The 18383-nt window shown below is 44.2% G+C and overlaps 1 protein-coding gene across 1 annotated transcript; it reads left to right on the forward strand.

The window, feature by feature from the left end:
* The first annotated feature begins 13002 nt into the window (after positions 1-13002).
* On the forward strand, positions 13003-16473 carry LOC147424137 (G-type lectin S-receptor-like serine/threonine-protein kinase SD2-5). The gene has a single exon (XM_086501140.1). It carries the CDS (start codon positions 13188-13190, stop codon positions 15858-15860), a length of 2673 nt encoding a protein of 890 aa, XP_086357266.1. The 5' UTR covers positions 13003-13187; the 3' UTR covers positions 15861-16473.
* The last annotated feature ends 1910 nt before the right edge of the window (positions 16474-18383 follow it).

Here is an 18383-nt window from a genome sequence, read left to right on the forward strand (position 1 = left end):
CTCTATTATAATTAACAACATCAACCATTTATAGGCTACTTAAGGACCTCTCTTCTTAAGCAAGAAAAGAGAAACCAAATGCTCTGATACCAATGTAATGGAATTTGCCTATTCAATTTGAGAATAGCGGAATTTAATGAGAGTACTTTCAAGAAATGATTTTGTGAGCATAGCGGGTAGACATAATTGAAGATAGCAACATAATCATAGCAATTAGTTAACTTGGCATAGACAATACTTTTGCAAGAGAGAGAGTTTAGAGAACATGACAACAATTGAGGACCGGATTTATGTGGAGCCGGTCCCCCCTCCAATAGGCATTTGTATTATGATTTCTCCCATAAAGAGAGACTTGTTACAATACAGTCTTTGTGTTCCTTGTGACCTAGGTGATGCCATGAAGATGGAAGGCTTCATGCACCACAAACATAACATAAACTTGAAGAAAGCTTTAACTATCCCAAGCCTCAGTCCCAAGACCTCAAACACCTTCGAAGGTGGAGAGAGCTAGCAGGGAATGAGGGTAGGGAAGAGGAAGAAGAAACATTTCGTAGGAGAAAGACTTAGTTCCTCACTTATCATACTCTTGTTGCTAGCATACATAATAGCATAGTAATGAAGAAGAAGGAGATGGCAAGCTTAAGCATTGAAGCATGGCTCTTGGTTGGATTTGCACTCCATAGCCAAGAGTGTTGGTGTAGGCTCTCAACCTCTACTTGCTTGGAGAGGGAGCTCTTGCACTTTGCATATCACACAATGAGAGTGCTTGTGAGTGTGTGTGGGTGAGTATACCCCCTAGGCACCCCCCTAGCTTGCTTGGGTCGACCCCCCCTTGTAGCTCATGCCTGAAGCTCATTGGACCCCTCCAGGCCTAGCCAATCACAAGCAGGAGCCATTACAAGCAACATGGGTAGCCTTGGGACAAGTGTCCCCCTTTCCCCTTTGAGAGAGAGGACTTGATAAATGCTAAAACAATTAGATAATTCATGTAATTTATCATTGTACCCCTTTGAAGCCTAGCCAATAGGCTTCAAGAAACACATGAAGGTAACATGGGTAGGGGCCTGACATGTGTCCTTGCTGCCTCTTCAAGATGGGCTTCCCTTGTGTGTGTGAGTGGGTGTTCTCTCTCTAGGCCCTAGGAAAAGGGCTCGCCCCCCCTCTTGTAGGAATGCTTTTGACTTTTAGATGATCAAGCACCTTACTCACCAAGCATGACAAAGCACTTGAACTAGGGGGGGTTCCCACAAGCATCTCAGGCAAGCTTCTCAAGGCACCTCAAGTACTTTAATCATGCAGCAAGTCAAGCACCTCAAGCATGGAGCCAGTCAAGCACCTCAAGCATCTTAATCAAGCACCTCAAGCATGAAAAACACCTCAAGCATGACAAGCACCTCAAGCAGGACAAGCACCTCGAGCTTGGGCCGGGTTCCCACCTCAAGCTCAGCCCTAGCTTACTTAAGGTCAAAAGGACTTTTACACACATTTATTGGAGGTCTTCAATGAAGCTAACCCTAAGGTCTTATGCTCCATTGGTTAGCCTTGCTCTTTGATAGACCATCTCCCTTTTGGGCCCCTTTACATTGGCCCCGTGTTGAGATAGATCTAAAGCACATACCTATATCTTAACACTTGTTCCCGTTTATTCTCCCACATTAAGTGATCAATTTAATATGAGAAAATCATTTGGGTTAGTTAGATATTAGATTTTATGACAGAGTCTCATTTTCAATCTTGCCCCTTCTTACACCATGGCACTCACAAAGCAAACAGCAAGAAAAGATCAACCTTTTTTTGCTCACCCTCACTCAACCGTCCAAGGTGCTCAAAAACAACCTTGGATACACGAACAAGAGCTCTTAGAAGAGATGGAGAGAGAATGGTCAGGTGAAGAGCAACAAGATGGAAAACATTCACGGAAGAAGAAACGGGTAGTGACATCAGACATAGAAACAAAAACGGACAACGAAGCACAAAGCCCACCATGGAGCGGACAGGAGATCCCAAGCAATCATCAAGTTCCGGCTGGGAAGACATTGCCACGTGGCTTCGGCGCTCTGCCGTCAGATCAGCCTAGATGTGATCATGGGTTACTAAATGAAGAGGATTTTGAGGATGTAGCAGACGAGCCAGTTGGAGCGCAGGGTGGAGTTGAAGAGCCAGTCGGAGCACATGGTGGCCTTGAAGATGCGCAAGCTCCTCCTCGCAAGCCCTCTCGTAAAAAGAAAAAGTTTTTCAAGGTTCGACCTCGCAAGGCCCATGTCCTAGATCCTACCATCCCTCAACAACGGGCTCCTGCTGTGAAGCGATGCATTCCAAAGGCGTTGCAAGAGATTCGTCACTATCGAAAAACTTCAGACCTTCTCATCCACAAGGCACCATTCGCACGTTTGGTGAAAGAGATCATGCAAAGTTATCGAATGGCATTTCGAGTTCAAGGTATCGCCGTAGAAGCTCTACAAGAAGCAGCAGAATATCATCTAATTTCTATTTTTCAAGACACCAACTTGTGTGCTATTCATGCAAAACGGGTGACAATAATGCCCAAGGATTTAGCTCTTGCGCGTCGAATCAGAGGAGAAAGAGATTGAATTTGACTTTTATGCAATTTTGCCAATGTAAAGATATCTTTTTGAAATATAACGAGTCGTGGATTTTTCAAATATAACGAGTCATGTACATTTGTGTCTTAAGTGATATAAGTAAAACTAAGTAGAGAGAGAGAGAGAGAAAGAGAGAGAGAGAGAGAGAGAGAGAGAGAGAGAGAGAGAGAGAGAGAGAGAGAGAGATGTGGATAGAAGAGCTGTCAACCAAGTGTGGTTGATTGAATAACCAAAAAAGGCATTGTATTCTTATAATTTTAGCCTAAAAAAGGTTTAAAAAGGCTGTCTAGAGGCCTGCCGCAGAGGCGTGCGAGAAAGCAAAAGTAGAAGTACTTTTGCTTTCTCGCGCGCCTCTGCGGCAGGCCTCTAGACAGCCTTTTTAAACCTTTTTTAGGCTAAAATTATAAGAATTTTATGATATTATGCTTTTTTTGATGTTATTTATATGAAAAAAACTCTATATTTTGATTCACATAATTGCAAAATCGTATCACAAGATAGAACCAATCACGTACTATCTATCGTACCATAAACTCAATACAGAAGTTGGAAAGTACCAGTTAAAATCAATTCCCATTCAAATTTTGAAATAACAAAGTACAAAGATGTGATATATCTCATTACATATTTGAAGGAGTTAATTACAAGATTTATGAAGCTATTGAGTGCTTGAGCCATCTAAGATATGGCGAGCAATGTTTTCGCGGCGCTCTTGGGCGCAGGGAAGCTGTTTGTGCAGCACATCCCAAGCAATTTTTTCCACATTGCTTAGACCTACAGCTTGGCTTAAGGCCACGTTACAAAGCACACGACCACGAATGTGTGTCGCAAATGCAGCACTGGCCAGAGATTTATTTACAAGATATATAACTTGGGAGGCTTGAGATATGGTTGAGAGGCATAGGATGCGGCTCATTGCTTTCATCATTGACACCCAAAATTGACCACAAGGAGTGTACTCCTTGTGGATTATTGCAAAGCCGTCCTGGGGGAGCTTGCCAAGGTAATGCGCAAGAGACAACTACCATCCAAAAGCTTGGCGCCTACCATCTCCTCCCCGACCTGCATGCTCATCCAGCTCCACATCATTCTACAAAGAAATCAATAGGTAAATAATATTTCAGAATGCAACAATGAAAATTAATGTAATCACAAAACAAAAATTAATTAATACCTCTTGTTTTTTGTCGTCCTCATTGTTTATGCCTTTGCTGTCAAGAGAAATAGATGAATTGGGAGCCATAGCGACACTCTCAAGTTCATCTATATGAACTGGAATAGGAGTGTGTTGGGCTTCAAGCAATGCGCGTGTAGCTACAAACTCATCCTCCGACACAGATGAGTGCGGTGCATCTGTCACCGCCACCATTGCCAAATCCACTGTATCTACCACACTCTCTCCAACGGGAAGGAGGCTTCGACCCAAAGGATAAAAAGAGGGGTCAATGGCAGAGGACTCTACAGTGGCATAGAGGATGGACAGACACTCATCCATGCGGATGTCAAAAGTCTTTTCAAGATCATGTAAAAACAAATATTCCTCCCCATTTATCACAATTGGGGAGAGGTGTTAAAAAAATACCTCCGGAGTTAATGTCTCCTTCGACGCATCTGCAGCGGTCTTAAAGGATACTTTTGCACCCTCATCACCTATGGATTTGACGGCATCCATGACACCTCCTGGGTAGGTTAGAGCAAGAATATTGCCCTCTTTTCTTGCATCCCAGGGCGCTGTAATGGGCTCCTTTGTGTCCTTGACGACACCCCCAAGGCGCAAATGAGGCAAACTCACGTCAGATCTTTCAAGCTCCTGATCCGCAAGAAGAAACACAAAAGTCGCCAAGTGACTTAGAAACTGGGTGCCGACCTTCTTCTTTTTCAAATGTGAATCTTCAATGTACTAACCTGCCTCACCCACAATTACACAAAATCGCCGAAGTCGCTGGGTGAAAGGCCGATCGCCTTTGTGTATGTAGCGAAGCAAATCGCATGGAATCCACAATTCCCCTTGTCCGACAATTGGTACAGCATACTTGTCGATGTAAAATTCAAAAAATTCCAAGATAGGCTAAAAAGATTGGCTGTTTAGGTGAATAGTTGCTTTCACATCAGGGAATTGGGTGAAGAAATTATGAATATCGTCACGATCTTGCCACTCGGTTGTTTGTAAAAACGCTCGGAAGCGTTGTAACGCCGTGGCTTCGAGAGGGGTGGAGGAGGATGCCATAATGCTAGCTCTTAAGGTAGGAATGCGAAGAGTGCTGGAGCTCAAATGAGAGTGTGAACAGGCAAAGAGTGTGAAAATGGTAGGGTTTAGGAGGCTTTATATAGCACGCCCCCCCCTCCCAAAATAAAATAAAATAACAATAATTAAAATATTAAACAATTTTCATAAAGTAACACAAATAACAAGAAGTTATAAAAAACTTACAAACTAAATTACAATCATTTAACTTAAAAAACACATCGCTACGACTTTAAGATAATGTGCATTACAACCATCTGCTTGAACTTAAAATTGTGATATTATAAGAAATTTAAGTACAAAACATAACTACTCTAATGATAAAATCAAATTCTCTTCCGTCGTCCATACCTTTTTAATTTGAATCGTGCTCTCCATGCGGCTACCAATCTAGCAAAAAACAAAAGAAATAGCATACCCAACTTAGAGCAGGGAATAATCAAAAGAACATAAATATAACATAATTAAGAGAGAAAAAGCATTCACCTTACATCGTCCGATGCAAAATTTTGTATCTTCTCCATGCTCTAAACCCATTATCACTAAGTGCTCCCGCACATTGGCCAATGTCCAATGCTTGTTCACTTGGACAGTTTCAATGGCACCACTCGACAATTTGATTGCAATATCAAATACCTCAATTGTAGCATCGGTGGATTGCAATGGAATCCATTCACCAAGCTTGCACATCCATCTTTCATAGAAGTACCGCACGTAAAGGGTGGAGCGCACCTTGATGAAGCGGATAGCAATGCCGAAACTTCCAACCTGACACCGAAAGCGATCTCCGTTGTGAAGTCCTTCAAGATACCCCCACTTCTTGCCAAGGATGGCTTCCAATGTATCGTATTGTAGATCTTTGCAAACATACATAGTATTTGTATGATGGAAAGGCAAAGATCCAAAGATGCTAGCGAAGACATGAGCAGGACAACACCATCCAAGCCCAACGGAATGCGAGGCTTTTCCAAATTTTAATGATGCTCTCACATCAGCTACAATCTTGGCTTTCAAAGACACTACAGTGAATGCATCTGGCTTTGTCCACTCCATGCTATGCAAGGTTGTACCCTCCAAAGGTTGTAGCTCTCCATAGCCTTCCTCATCTGTAGGTACAATGTAGTTGTGGGTGTAGAAGAACACCCTTTGTCGTGCAAGGTTTGATGAAGTTGTGTTGGAGAAGAGCATATCCCCAAGACTTGCATGCATGGCCGTAAATGTGCCTGAAAAGCACGAGAGTGGTTGCTCCTCCACAAGGCTAGAAGGGAAAACATCTACATAGAAACAAAACAGTCCGTGAGATGTAAAAAGTCTATTTTTTTGTTACCACCAAAACCATTGAAGTGCAAGGGATATACAATTACAAGGAAAATACCTTGGGTTGGTGATCCCTCGTAGACGCATGTGTCCAAACATGAAAACATGTTGAACGATTGCCACCATACCCTTGTCTCTTACTTGCTTGAAGCCTATTAGTCTTCCCTTCCAATGGAGATCAACGTTTGTTCTTTCACGAACACGATGGGGACCGATTGCGGAAGGTTGTATGTAGACCCACGCACCTTCTTGAAAAACCTGAGGTTCCCATTGCTGCTCCTCATTCTTCAAGTTGTGGAGAACCATACTTTGAATGATGGGTTTGGGGCGTCTATTTTGACCATTGTTTGCCATGGATGCTTAAGTGGGAGCTTGAAATTGCAATGGAGAGCTTGGGGAAGGAGGAGGGAGAAAAAGTTTAGAGAGAGAGAGTGGGAGCTTACAGTTGCAATGGAGAGCTTGAGGAAGGAGGAGGGAGACAGAGTTTAGAGAGAGAGGAGGAGCTTAAAGGTGCAATGGAGAGCTTGAGGAAGGAGGAGGGAGACAATTCAGAGAGAGAGTGGGAGCTTAAAGTTGCAATGGAGAGCTTGAAGAAGGAGGAAGGTGTAAGAGTTTCGAGAGAGAGTGAGAGCTTTGTGTTATGGAAAGGGGCTATGGAGGAAGGGAGTCTTGGAAAAAAAGTTCTAGAGTGAGAAAATGACTTTTTGATCATAGGGTAGGTTTGGGGGGAGTTTTGGATGGAATATTTTGAATTTATTTTTTTTGAAAATTTTGAAATTTTAGGGTTTTTGGCAAAACGTATCTGTGGACCCACCACTCCCCCCCTCTCTTTTTCCCCCTCCCTCTTTTACCCATCCACCTCCCTCTAGGATACAAAGCAATAAATGAGTGGACAACCCTATTATTCTCTCTACATTCTTAGGTTTTAGACTTATATACATTGCTCTCTTCCTATTGGCTGGAGCCTAATTAACCTTAATCCTATATGGCCCAAGGAGAGTCCACATTTTTCCTAATGGACACTCTCTCTCCTTGAATCATTAAATTATCCTCCAATTGCATCGCATTGGTGGTGATTGCTTCCCAAGTGGTGATACCTCTAATGACTAGGCCATTGTAGATATCCTAATGTCGTAATCCTCTAATGAATCTATCAAGCAATTGGTTATTATTGAAGCGCTCATTTCGATTACAACAAGAATTCAAATGCTTCAAGCGACTAATAAAGTCTCTCACGGACTCTTCTTCCTCTCGTTGGGCTTTCTAGAGCTGAGATGCTACACCCCAAAGCACTCCCTCTCGTATGTATTCTTTCAAGAATAGTCTCCTAAGAGTAGGGTAAATCATTTTTTCTTCCACCCTTAGGGTTCTATACCAATCCCCAACCTTCCCACTTAAGGTTAGGCTTCAAGCATTACTCTTATGTAGGTCATTGTGTTCTCCTAGAGAATCGCATATTTGTTCAAACACTTTGATATGCTTTCTCACATCCCCGTCTCGACTAAACTTTTGTGTGAGCTTGGCTATTTGTACTGTTTTACTTCTAGGCTCCCTATCAGGCGTATTACGCATATTGTCAGTAATAGATCGACCAATAGCTTGAGCAAATGTTGCGAGGTCACCTAAGTGAGCAGGCACTGTGGGTGAAGGCGCTCCAGAGACTACATGTGGAGTAGGTATTGGCATTGGTCTTGGTGCATAGGAAGTCCTTGGGCTCCAAGTTTTGTACGGTGTTGTGCCATGTGGTGGCCCAAAGTTCATATGTCTGGCCCTGGGCATAGCAGACGTGGTAGTTGGTAGGCTAATGCTAGCCGGTATGGTCCCATTCAAATAAGAGCTTGGATGTTGTGGTTGTGGAGCATAGGTTGTTGAAACAAAGGGAGGGGTAGGAGCTACATGAGTACGAGGACCCAGAGGTGCACACTTGTAGGTATTGTCATAGGCATTTACCTACCATGTAGTTGTGCTTTACTAACAAAAGAGGTCCATAGCGTGTTTCTTGGCATGACCATCATTGGGGTAGGCATGGCAGTCGTGGTTTCGTCAAGAGAAAGTTGAGCTAGACTTGGAAAGGTAAAACTATCACTTGTGGGCTCAGATTGTACTGAGACCCCTGGTGAAACAACATATGGAGGATCCATCGGACTTACTGAGGGAGTCTCCATTTATGATAAGGTTGGTTGCTTAGCCTTCCCTGTATCCAAGAATATCATGAGACCCGTTGAAGGAATGTGGATCATCTTGTTCTGTCTCTCTAGCTCAATAACCCTATGAATGACCTCACAAACTCTTTGTTGTTGATCCTCTACACTAGCACCCGTTGTGGATTGTAGGACATCTAAACCAACCCACGTGATAGGTGTGACCTGTGTATATGTCGTTTATAGTTTTCATTTGTAGTTCGTACTCCGAGTTCTCATTTAGGAATGCTTCATCTAGGATTGAGGTGCTAGGGGTATCCTTTGAACTAGATGCAATGTGGCTCTCTATGGGTTGATTGTTAGTGGCTGCTAATTCAGGAGCACTTGATTGCTCATCTGGCATGCATGTTGACATAGGGGCTTTCGCTTTTAACTCTCTCCTTTTCTCTGTCCTACATAAGCTCTCTATTTCCTTTTCTCTAGCCGCAATGATATATCACTTAACCTCTTGCACTTCGGCAAGGCTTCTCCCATTAGGTAGTATAACCTCGGAGGGGAATAGCTCTGAAGAGTCAGGGGATGTAGTGAATGGAGTATTCACGTGCACACTCTCCAAGAGCATGGGGTCTCTGTTGGTCATGAATGGTGAATTTACTTCCCCACCCGTCTCATTTACATCGTTAGCTCTATGTTCGAAGCGAGTGGCTCTACTAAAGGTTTCCTTCAAGCGGCTAAGCACGCTCGGACTGGACCGTGGGCCCATGGCATGCATATCTTGGCTTGATCTATAGATATTAGGCATCAGGTAACCCTCCATGATGTCGTAGTCAGAGGAAGAGTCACTTTACACAATATGTGGGTCCTGAGTGGTACTACCTTGCTTCCCGTTGAGGGCATAGAGCCTAAGGTAGAGGAATAATGGGTGTCTGCATAAACGGAGACACTCTCGATGTGCTCCTCCTCTAGCACACGACTAGAGCCTAGGTGCATGTGACCTCAACACTCTAGAAGTGTTGGTGAGTGCCCGTGAAGGCCGCTCACCTAGGTTTTTGGGCGTTTGCGACCCAAATTTATCCTCAATTTTTTTGCTTTTATGGTCCTTTTTTCTAACCAAGCCACAAAATATGGCGCACAATAGCTCAAAACGAGCGTCTTGGCTAGAGGGATTTGTCTTGCTTTACAACCCCGGATTCAGTTACGTAAAGCCCCCAAAATCCTAAAAATAGTCTTTTTTTAGTCCGAGAGAAGGCTAAAATTAGTAAGTCCAAAGGGTGAGTGTGAAGGGGATGGTGGAGGACTTGAGGAACTTGTCCCATATGCCCTCCCTTCACTTGAGGTCCTAGTCTTGGTCCTAGACCTGGTCCTAGTCATGGTCCTAGACCTGGCGCTAGTCCTGGTCCTTGACCTTGTCCTAGTCCTGGTCCTCAATCTGGTCCTCGACCTGGTCCTAGTCATGGTCCTCGACCTAGTCCTCGACCTCGTCCTAGTCCTAGTCCTCGACCTGGTCCTAGTCCTGGTCCTCGACCTGGTCCTCGACATGGTCCTAGTCTTGGTCCTCAACCTGGCCTTAGACCTGGTCCAAGTCCTGGCCTTAGACCTGGTCCAAGTCCTAGTCCTCGACCTGGTCCTAGTCCTGGTCCTCGACCTGGCCCTAGTCTTGGTCCTCGACATGGTCCTAGTCTTGGTCCTCAACCTGGTCTTAGACCCAGTCCAAGTCCTGGTCCTCGACCTAGTCCTAGACCTGGTCCTCAACCTGGTCCTCTTAAAATGAGTTTTTAACTTTTTTTAAAAAATAATTCTTTTTGTTTTTGAATTTTCTTTCTAGTCTCAGATATTTCGAGCGTTTTTTAAAAATCTTTTTATTTTTTATTTTTTTTATAATAAGTGGATAATGATGCACGTGTGGTCTAGCTCACATGCACATACGACAGCTTTGTGTGGCTCTGTCTAACCTCCTTACAACTAACATAGCTAATTAACACTAATTACCTCCGCTCACATACTATCTAACACACTAAGCTATACAATGTCTACACTTCCTAACATAGCAAAACTGCTCACTCACAGAGTAAACCTACGGACATGGACCTGGTCTTGGTCGTGGTCCTAACATAGCCACACTGCTCATTCACAGAGTACTCAATCTACTTACTGTCTACTGCACATTACCGATTTACACTAACTAACAGATCGGCTAACACCTGCCATTACAGATCTAGCAAATCTAACAAAAACAAGTACACTGCAGCACTTAATAGAGCTTACAAAAACCTGCTAAAACTGTCCATTCCAGCCACTTAACAACTCTCACACAACGTAACGAAAAATCAAAAAACAAACATGAAGGCTTTCTGAGGTAGCACTGAGTGCTCCTCAAGCTTAGTGCAAGGCAGTCCCCGGCAGCGGCACCAAAAATGTGCGCTTTGCCGTAGGTGGTGTCAAAGCTAGGAACTTGCCTGTACACTGTGTGCGAGTTTCGAAAGGCTGCAAACACACAACTAGAAGATCCTAGCAAGCTCAAAGGGGCAAGGGTGTGTCACTCACTGCTCAATGCTTCCGTCGTGAAGGATGCTGTGCTACGAAGAAGAAGGATCTGCCATCGATGTCGCGCTCAACCGCTGATGCCGCCGCAATGCTCTATCACTCTCTCTCTCTCTCTCTCTCTCTCTCTCTCTCTCTCTCTCTCAAGCATATACACACACACCCACCCCTGTGAGCACACGAAGGAGAAGGAGACAAAGATGGAGCAAGAGCACTTCTTAGCGTACACCTCAGAGAATGAGGATTTTTAGGTCAAATGGACCTTTTATAAAAGTTTAACCCATTCACACATGGACGCCCACAGTGGCCAGTTGTTGCAAAACTACTGTCAAAATAAGATAAGTGATGCGCCTCTCATCGACGATCACCTACACACCTATTGGACCAACAAGCTTGGTCCATGACTCAATCAAATAAATAATATGCGTTCATCGAAGGTGATAGGATGTCCGTGAGGGTATAATCATCCTTCAAATATGACCTATGGCACCCAAAGAAAACCATTTCAGGCTGGGTAGGAAACTGATAAGCTATACTCATGCTCAAAAGTTGTGTGTGTGTGTGTGTGTGTGTGTGTGAGAGAGAGAGAGAGAGAGAGAGAGAGAGAGAGAGAGAGAGAGAGAGAGATAGTACCATCATATGTGTGATGCTATGTGGAACCAAAACAAATAAAAAGCAAATGTGAAACTAAGAAAAATGTCTTCCAAGGTTATCAAAAGATCTAAGCAACGACTATTGAATTCAACAGACCTCATAGACCCATACAATGAGAAAACCTGGCATTAGAGAGAGAGAGAGAGAGAGAGAGAGAGAGAGAGAGAGAGAGAATTGAGCGATTCATTGAAAATATGGTGTTTGAGAGAGAGGAAAAAATGGTCAATGAGACCCAAAATCACAACTATAAGAGCTTAAACTCAAAGACTTGTTTTGTGTGTGTGTGTGAGAGTGTGTGTGTGTGTGTGTGTGTGTGTGTGTGTGTGTGTGTGAGAGAGAGAGAGAGAGAGAGAGAGAGAGAGAGAGAGAGAGAGAGAGACTATTAATGACTTCAAAAGACAGTCAATACTGGCTTAAAATGTGGGGATAAATACACTTCTAAAGGCCAAAATGACATGTGGGACCAAAAGTTATAACCCTGATTCAAAAGTTATAACAACACACAAAAGTTGACCATAAATAAAGGAGAGTGCCATATTTTTTAACTAGTACAGCCGGCCGCCTTCGGCAGTCTCTCTCTCTCCCCCTCTCTCCCTCTTTATCGCGTGGAAAGGGGCTTTTTTCCAGTTTTGGACTTTAGCCTTCAAGTCGCAGATTGCGACAAGTGTAAAGGGCTCCCCCTTCCTCCATATTATATCAGTAGATGTAGTATCCAATTGGGTCTCCTCAATCTAGAAAAATTAAAAAACCTTTCAAAACATCTTGAGTGCATAAACGAACGGTGAGTTTAGAAAATGGAAAGATTTTGTGGAGTGCACTTTGATACATCTGTGTTTTTCTGTGTGTTTCTTTGCTAGAGTTGGACCCTGAGTTGTTGTTGTGGGGTTCCAACAATTAGTGTTTACACAAGTCACAACTTTCTATTTATGATTTAAAATGTCAACCTATGTTTAGTTCACAATAATATGCTCTCAGTCTTAGCCTGCACACATGCTTACCAGTGATGGCTCCTTCTGAAGAAAAAAAATGCTCCGAACCCACCAAAGGCCCACCACGCCCCTGCACGCAGCCACCGTGACTCCCACCGGTGCAATCGTAACGTAACACCACTCGCCTTAACGGTTACCCCGATGATTCAATGGTGAGGACCGTTTGCCTGGCAGGAAGAAGCCTTAGTGGCTGCGACTGGAGGACAATACATCAAATACAGTTGACTTTTGTCTTTAACGTTGTGATTCCGGCTAGAACTGCGACATGTACGCTTCGTGCCGATAGGTGGTGAAGTTTAGTCTCAACCGGCCACCCACCGGGACCAAGTCATATGGGCAGGCTTACCTGTCTCTCTCTCAAGACTTTTCCCTCCGCAGGATAATAGACCCGCACACACTCTTATCTTACGACTTTTCTTCAGCAAGTGAGTAAAAAATCAGCAGGCCTGCCACTTGGATAGTACTGTGATAGCAGATCTTTTTTTTCCAACAACAAGAATTCAGAGGCGCTATAGAGGTCTCTGCTTTGAAGCCCCACGCCATTCCTCTTTGTCTACGCGATTACGGCCGCCATCGTTTTCTCACGAAGCTTGAAGAACAGATTAGGTCTATTGCGAGAAGTCTAAAAGAATTGGGCCTTCAATTAGTTGCTCGAACAGAGACAATTTTGGTCTCAAAATAGCTTGAACAGAAGGAAATGTATGTCTCTGTTGTTGTTCGCTTTGGCTTGGTTTTGGTCTACCCCCTCTTCCACCTTGCGATTGCTCAGCAGGTATGGCACCTCAACAGCTCCTACACTCTCACGCAAACCAACCTCACACAAGAGGATGCAGCGCCATGGCCTCTCGAGCGTTATCCCGGCTCCCTCGCATTCCTCATCTTGGGGCGAGCCACTTCTGCAGATGTCTCCACGCTTCTATGCCTCCTCTCCTCTCCAACATCGGCTGCCACACCATCTATACTTGATCTGTCCTTCACACTCTCCATCTACATCTATTCAGGCTCAGTCATCTATAATGGTGCCATTGTTTGGACTGCCAATCGCCTTCATCCGGTCACTGCAAGCTCCATTTCGCTCCAGCTCCTTGCTGATGGAAATCTTGTGCTTTTTGGGGATGACCTTAATAAACCCATCTGGTCATCTAACACTGCTAACAAAGGAGTGACCACAATGGAGGTCGTGGAAAACCCAGTAAGCTTGGTTCTGCGCAATTCCAGCGGGTATGTCATATGGCAAAGTGCAGATTACCCTACAGACACGCTCACCAGCACTCAATTCCTACTTCCAGGACAAAACCTCACTAGTTGGAGCTCCTCAACTGACCCCTCTCCTGGTGCCTACACACTTGTGATGGAGCCAAGTGGTCTCGCTCTTTACACCGGCCGTCAGAATCCTGAGCCCTACTGGATATGGAGCTATTATGGATTCAACGACTCTCTCTCTGTCAAGCGCACATGTGAGCCGAGCCTACTTGCTGCATTTATGAGCCCCGAAGGTGCACTAACATTGACCACCAATTTTCCAGGGTCTCCAATTGCTGATAATGACTCATATTGGCCGCCATTCTGCTCTGCTCAGACATCATCTGGGCTCCTTCCTTTCAAGCAATATGGAACTAGTGAGAGTGTCTTGCTTAGTAATTCGACCTTCTTACGCCTGCGACATGACGGAAATCTGCGTGTTTACTCATTAGGATCTGTGTGGTCCATTCAACTAAACATCCTCGAATCAGCCTCATGCCCACTCCCAAACTATTGCGGGCCTTATGGGGTTTGCACTGCAGGTTCGCAATGCGCATGCCCTGCAAATAGCTCACTGTTTCTTCCCTCGAACACATCTGATATCTCGTTTGGGTGTAGCCCTGGAAGTGAGCTCCGCTGCAATGCTTTGGCTCTAATAGAACAAACCATGCTACAACTGAAGGGAGTAGACTATGTGGCCAACAACTACAGACCTCCCTTAAACATCTCCACTGAGGAAGCATGTGTGCAAACATGTGCGCAGAATTGTTCTTGCCTGGTTGCATTTTGGCACAAAGATGTGAATGTGTGTCATCATGTGGATGAAGCTCGGAGTCTTCGTGGTTCTCTCAACCAAAGCGCTTATTTTACATATATCAAGGTGAATGTACTTCCTCAGGGTGAAGAGAAGTCATCCAAATCAACCATTCTTGTGGCAAGTATTGTCCCAGCGGTATTTCTTTTGGTTATCTTTTTGCTCCTGATTTTGTATTGCTGGTATAGAAAGCTCTTGGGAGAGGAGGATGAGGAGGATGAGGGTTTGCTTGATGTTATTGAAGGGCTTCCCACCAGATTCGCCTACAAGGATCTACATCAGATGACCAATGGTTTTGAAAAGCAGTTAGGCAAGGGAGGCTTTGGGGCAGTGTATCTTGGGCAGCTTCTTGATGGCACCAAAGTGGCTGTGAAAAAGCTTGAAAGCCTCAACCAGGGAAATAAGGAATTCAAAGCTGAGGTAGCCATCATGGGGGGAATTTCTCACAGCAATCTTCTTCGGTTGCATGGATTTTGCGCACAGAAAGAGCATCGATTACTAGTTTATGACTACATGGAGAATGGATCACTTGACCAATGGTTATTTTCTGATGCTCAAAGGAGGTCAAAATTAACTTGGGATGTAAGGTGCAAGATAGCCTTGGGCATTGCCCAGGGTTTAGCGTATCTGCACCATGAAAGCAGAGAGAAGGTCATCCATTTAGACATCAAGCCGCAGAATATCCTTCTCAACGAAAGTTTCGAAGCAAAGGTAGCAGATTTTGGTCTGTCTAGGCTTATAAATAAGAGTGAAACACACGTGGTGACGATGATGAGAGGCACCCCAGGATACCTTGCTCCAGATTGGCTGAAGGAGGGTGTCATTGATGAAAAGTGTGATGTATACAGCTTCGGCATGTTGTTGATGGAGATTATCAGTGGAAGGAGAAACTTGGACTACAGCATTGGGGCCATGGAAAAGGTGTACTACCCAGAGTGGGCATTTTGGCAAGCTCAGCATGAAGATGTAACGCTTCTAACTGATGCTTCTTTGGGCAACGAGGATGACATGTTGCAGCTAAGACGCATGATAAACACCGCTTTTCTGTGTGTCCTAGAAGATCCAGCATTGCGACCAACCATGGCAAATGTAGTGCATATGTTGCAAGGCCTGGTGCACGTGCAAGGTTTACATCTCTCTGACTTGCACCAAGGGCTTCTCTTCGTGCTCAGGAGCCCCTCCTCGTTTGCAAAAGCGCACATTGACAGGGCACTTAGAGGGCTGATGAGTTCCATCTCAGATGTGGATCCTTTCCTTGAGAAGGGCAACAGCTCAATAACGCATATGTCTTCATTCAGCTTATCTGCAACATGATTGAACGATCCAGCGTGTAAGCATGCAATGGCAGCTGTTCTTGTTGGTCCTTATTAGAGTATGCCTCGATGATGTGCCATTCCGGATTCGATCTCCCATCAGAAACCTTCCCACTGCCCGATCTTCACAACGCCTGCTACGAGTGTTTTTCTCTTTCTCCTAAAGAAGATTTAGAAATTTTCTCATGTAGGAAAAGGAGTCTCTTCCGGTGTTTTTCATACAATGAATAATATCATGAGCTTCTGCTCGAGAGGCACCGCATACCTAGCTAGGTACGATTGGGGGCAGGGACCCCGGCCCGGGGTCCCCTGCCCCCAATCGTACCTAGGGCCCGGGGTCCCTGCCCCCAATCGTACCTAGCTAGGTATGCGGTGCCTCCCTCACAAAAGCTCATGATGTTGACGTAAGTCACAATGTGGGAATTATTGTGAGAAAACTTCTTGTGTATGTTATTTGGTGAGCCTAGTGTAAAGTAGTCAATTTAGAGACGAAAAATTTTGGGCCCCAAGTTTTGGAACGATCCACTTAGAGACATTAGAATCTTGCCTATGTGTCTTGTTGTGATTTGTTGAAAAGTGTACCAAAATTGGGCCTTGAGTATTTCACAATTGAAGTATCTCAAGTGGAGCATTGAAAAAATATTTAAAAAATATCAATCTTGGTATCATCCGATTCATCTTTTCATGAGGATTCTGTTGCAATTTTAAAATATTCCAAATGATTAGATTCACAAAATCTCCCCCAAGAATATTAAAAGTGAAAGGCTAGTTTGTAAACCGTCCCTAAACTGGCTACTTTACCCTAAGGTGCTTTCGTGGTTTCTTGAGTTCGCATCCAGTCCCTCGGTATGATCTAAGCCATTGCTCTTGTCCGAGATCAACGGTCTCAAAAAAAATCAACAAGCATAATCAAGCAACATAATAAAAGTGACAACAACGAGAATCGCCAGCTAAGTATGTAGGTAGAAAGCATGAAGCGATGTGTAGTTAAAAGGCAACACTCAGTGTTGGTTGGTCTACAGGAAGGGAGAGCACTCGTTAATGAGAATGAGAAAAAAGTGCCGCTTGATCTGATGGGCACGGATGGAGTGTGCAAGAGAGAGGGAAGGAGAAGGGGGAAGGGAAGAACAGTACACATATTTCTTTGGTGGAGCTTGTGAAAGAATAGCTCTCACACTCCTTATTTGCTATTACGAACAAATAAAGTATTACGAACAAATAAAGTATTACGAACAAATAAAGAAAGAAGTGGGTGTTCACCAGCCCGGCCATAACCGGTCATGACCCTGACACTCAACAATCTCCCTCTTGAAGGCCAACGTGGTCCAAGTAGCTAAAGAATGTAGGGGCTACTATGTACAAATGTACAAAATCGTGAAGCATGACTATAGCTTCAACCTACGCCCATCATCTCTATGCAATGTGCGAACCGCTCTGAGGCTAGACTCTTTGTTAGAGCATCCATTGGGTTTTCATCTATGTGAACTTTGACTAACTCAATGCGTTTGCTAACCAAAATATCCCCGTACCACATGATACCTGACCTCTATGTGTTTCGACTTGGAGTGAAACATGGGGTTCTTTGCTAACACATTCACACTCTGACTGTCACAATGTAGTACTGGAGTTTGGTGTATACCAAAATCCCACTAGATGAGATAACCACACAGCTTCCTTCTTGGCATCATATCCAATGAAGATACACTTGTGTGATTTGGGGTCCAGCTTTTTTCTAAACGCTTTTGGCACATGTGAGAATGCCTCACACCCCAAACACAAGTAATCTATCATAATTGGGTCCTTTGCCCGTCCACATCTCCTAGGGAACCTTGTACTTTACTGGTGTACTAGGTGACCGATTGATCAAGTAAGCACTTGTTGTAATAGCTTCTCCCCAAAGGCCATAGATAACATAGAAGTGACACGTTCCTGAATGGTTATATTCATCCTCTCAGCCACACCGTTTTGAGCGGGTGTGTAAGGCGTGGTAAATTGTCTTCTAATGCCTCTTTTGCTGGAAAAGTCCTTGACTCGGAGGAAATGTACTCGCCTCCATAGTCACTGTGCTAAGCTTTAAGCTTTCTACCCAATTGGTTCAAAACCAATGCTAAGAACTTCTGAAAGACACTAAAGACGTCCCTTTTTTGCTTCAAGAGATAAACCCACACCTTTCTAGTAGAGTCGTCTATGAATGTTAGGAAGTATAACGATCCTCCTAGAGACTTGACTGGCATAGGTCTACACAAGTCGCTATGAACGAGATCTAGAGGACTCCCTTACTCCTTCTCCAAAGGCATTGATGTCAACCTAGTCTATTTGCCATAGATACAATGCTCACATAAAGAGAAGTTAGAGTAATCTAACATAGGGATATAACCAGAACGCTGCAAGGCTTTCATTCCCTTTTGACTCATATGTCCTATCCGGCTATGCCACAACTCGATAGACGGCAGCTCGGCTACACAAAAAGAATTCTCTTTCACAGAAGAGACATAAAGTGAGTACAATGAGCCAGAGTTTTGGC

This window comes from Adiantum capillus-veneris, chromosome 26, assembly GCF_014529385.1.
Source record: "Adiantum capillus-veneris isolate H3 chromosome 26, ASM1452938v2, whole genome shotgun sequence".
NCBI lineage: Eukaryota > Viridiplantae > Streptophyta > Polypodiopsida > Polypodiales > Pteridaceae > Adiantum > Adiantum capillus-veneris.

Excerpts from the sequence above, each read along its gene's own strand:
- LOC147424137 (XM_086501140.1), top strand. The coding sequence starts at position 13,188 with ATGTATGTCTCTGTTGTTGTTCGCTTTGGCTTGGTTTTGGTCTACCCC.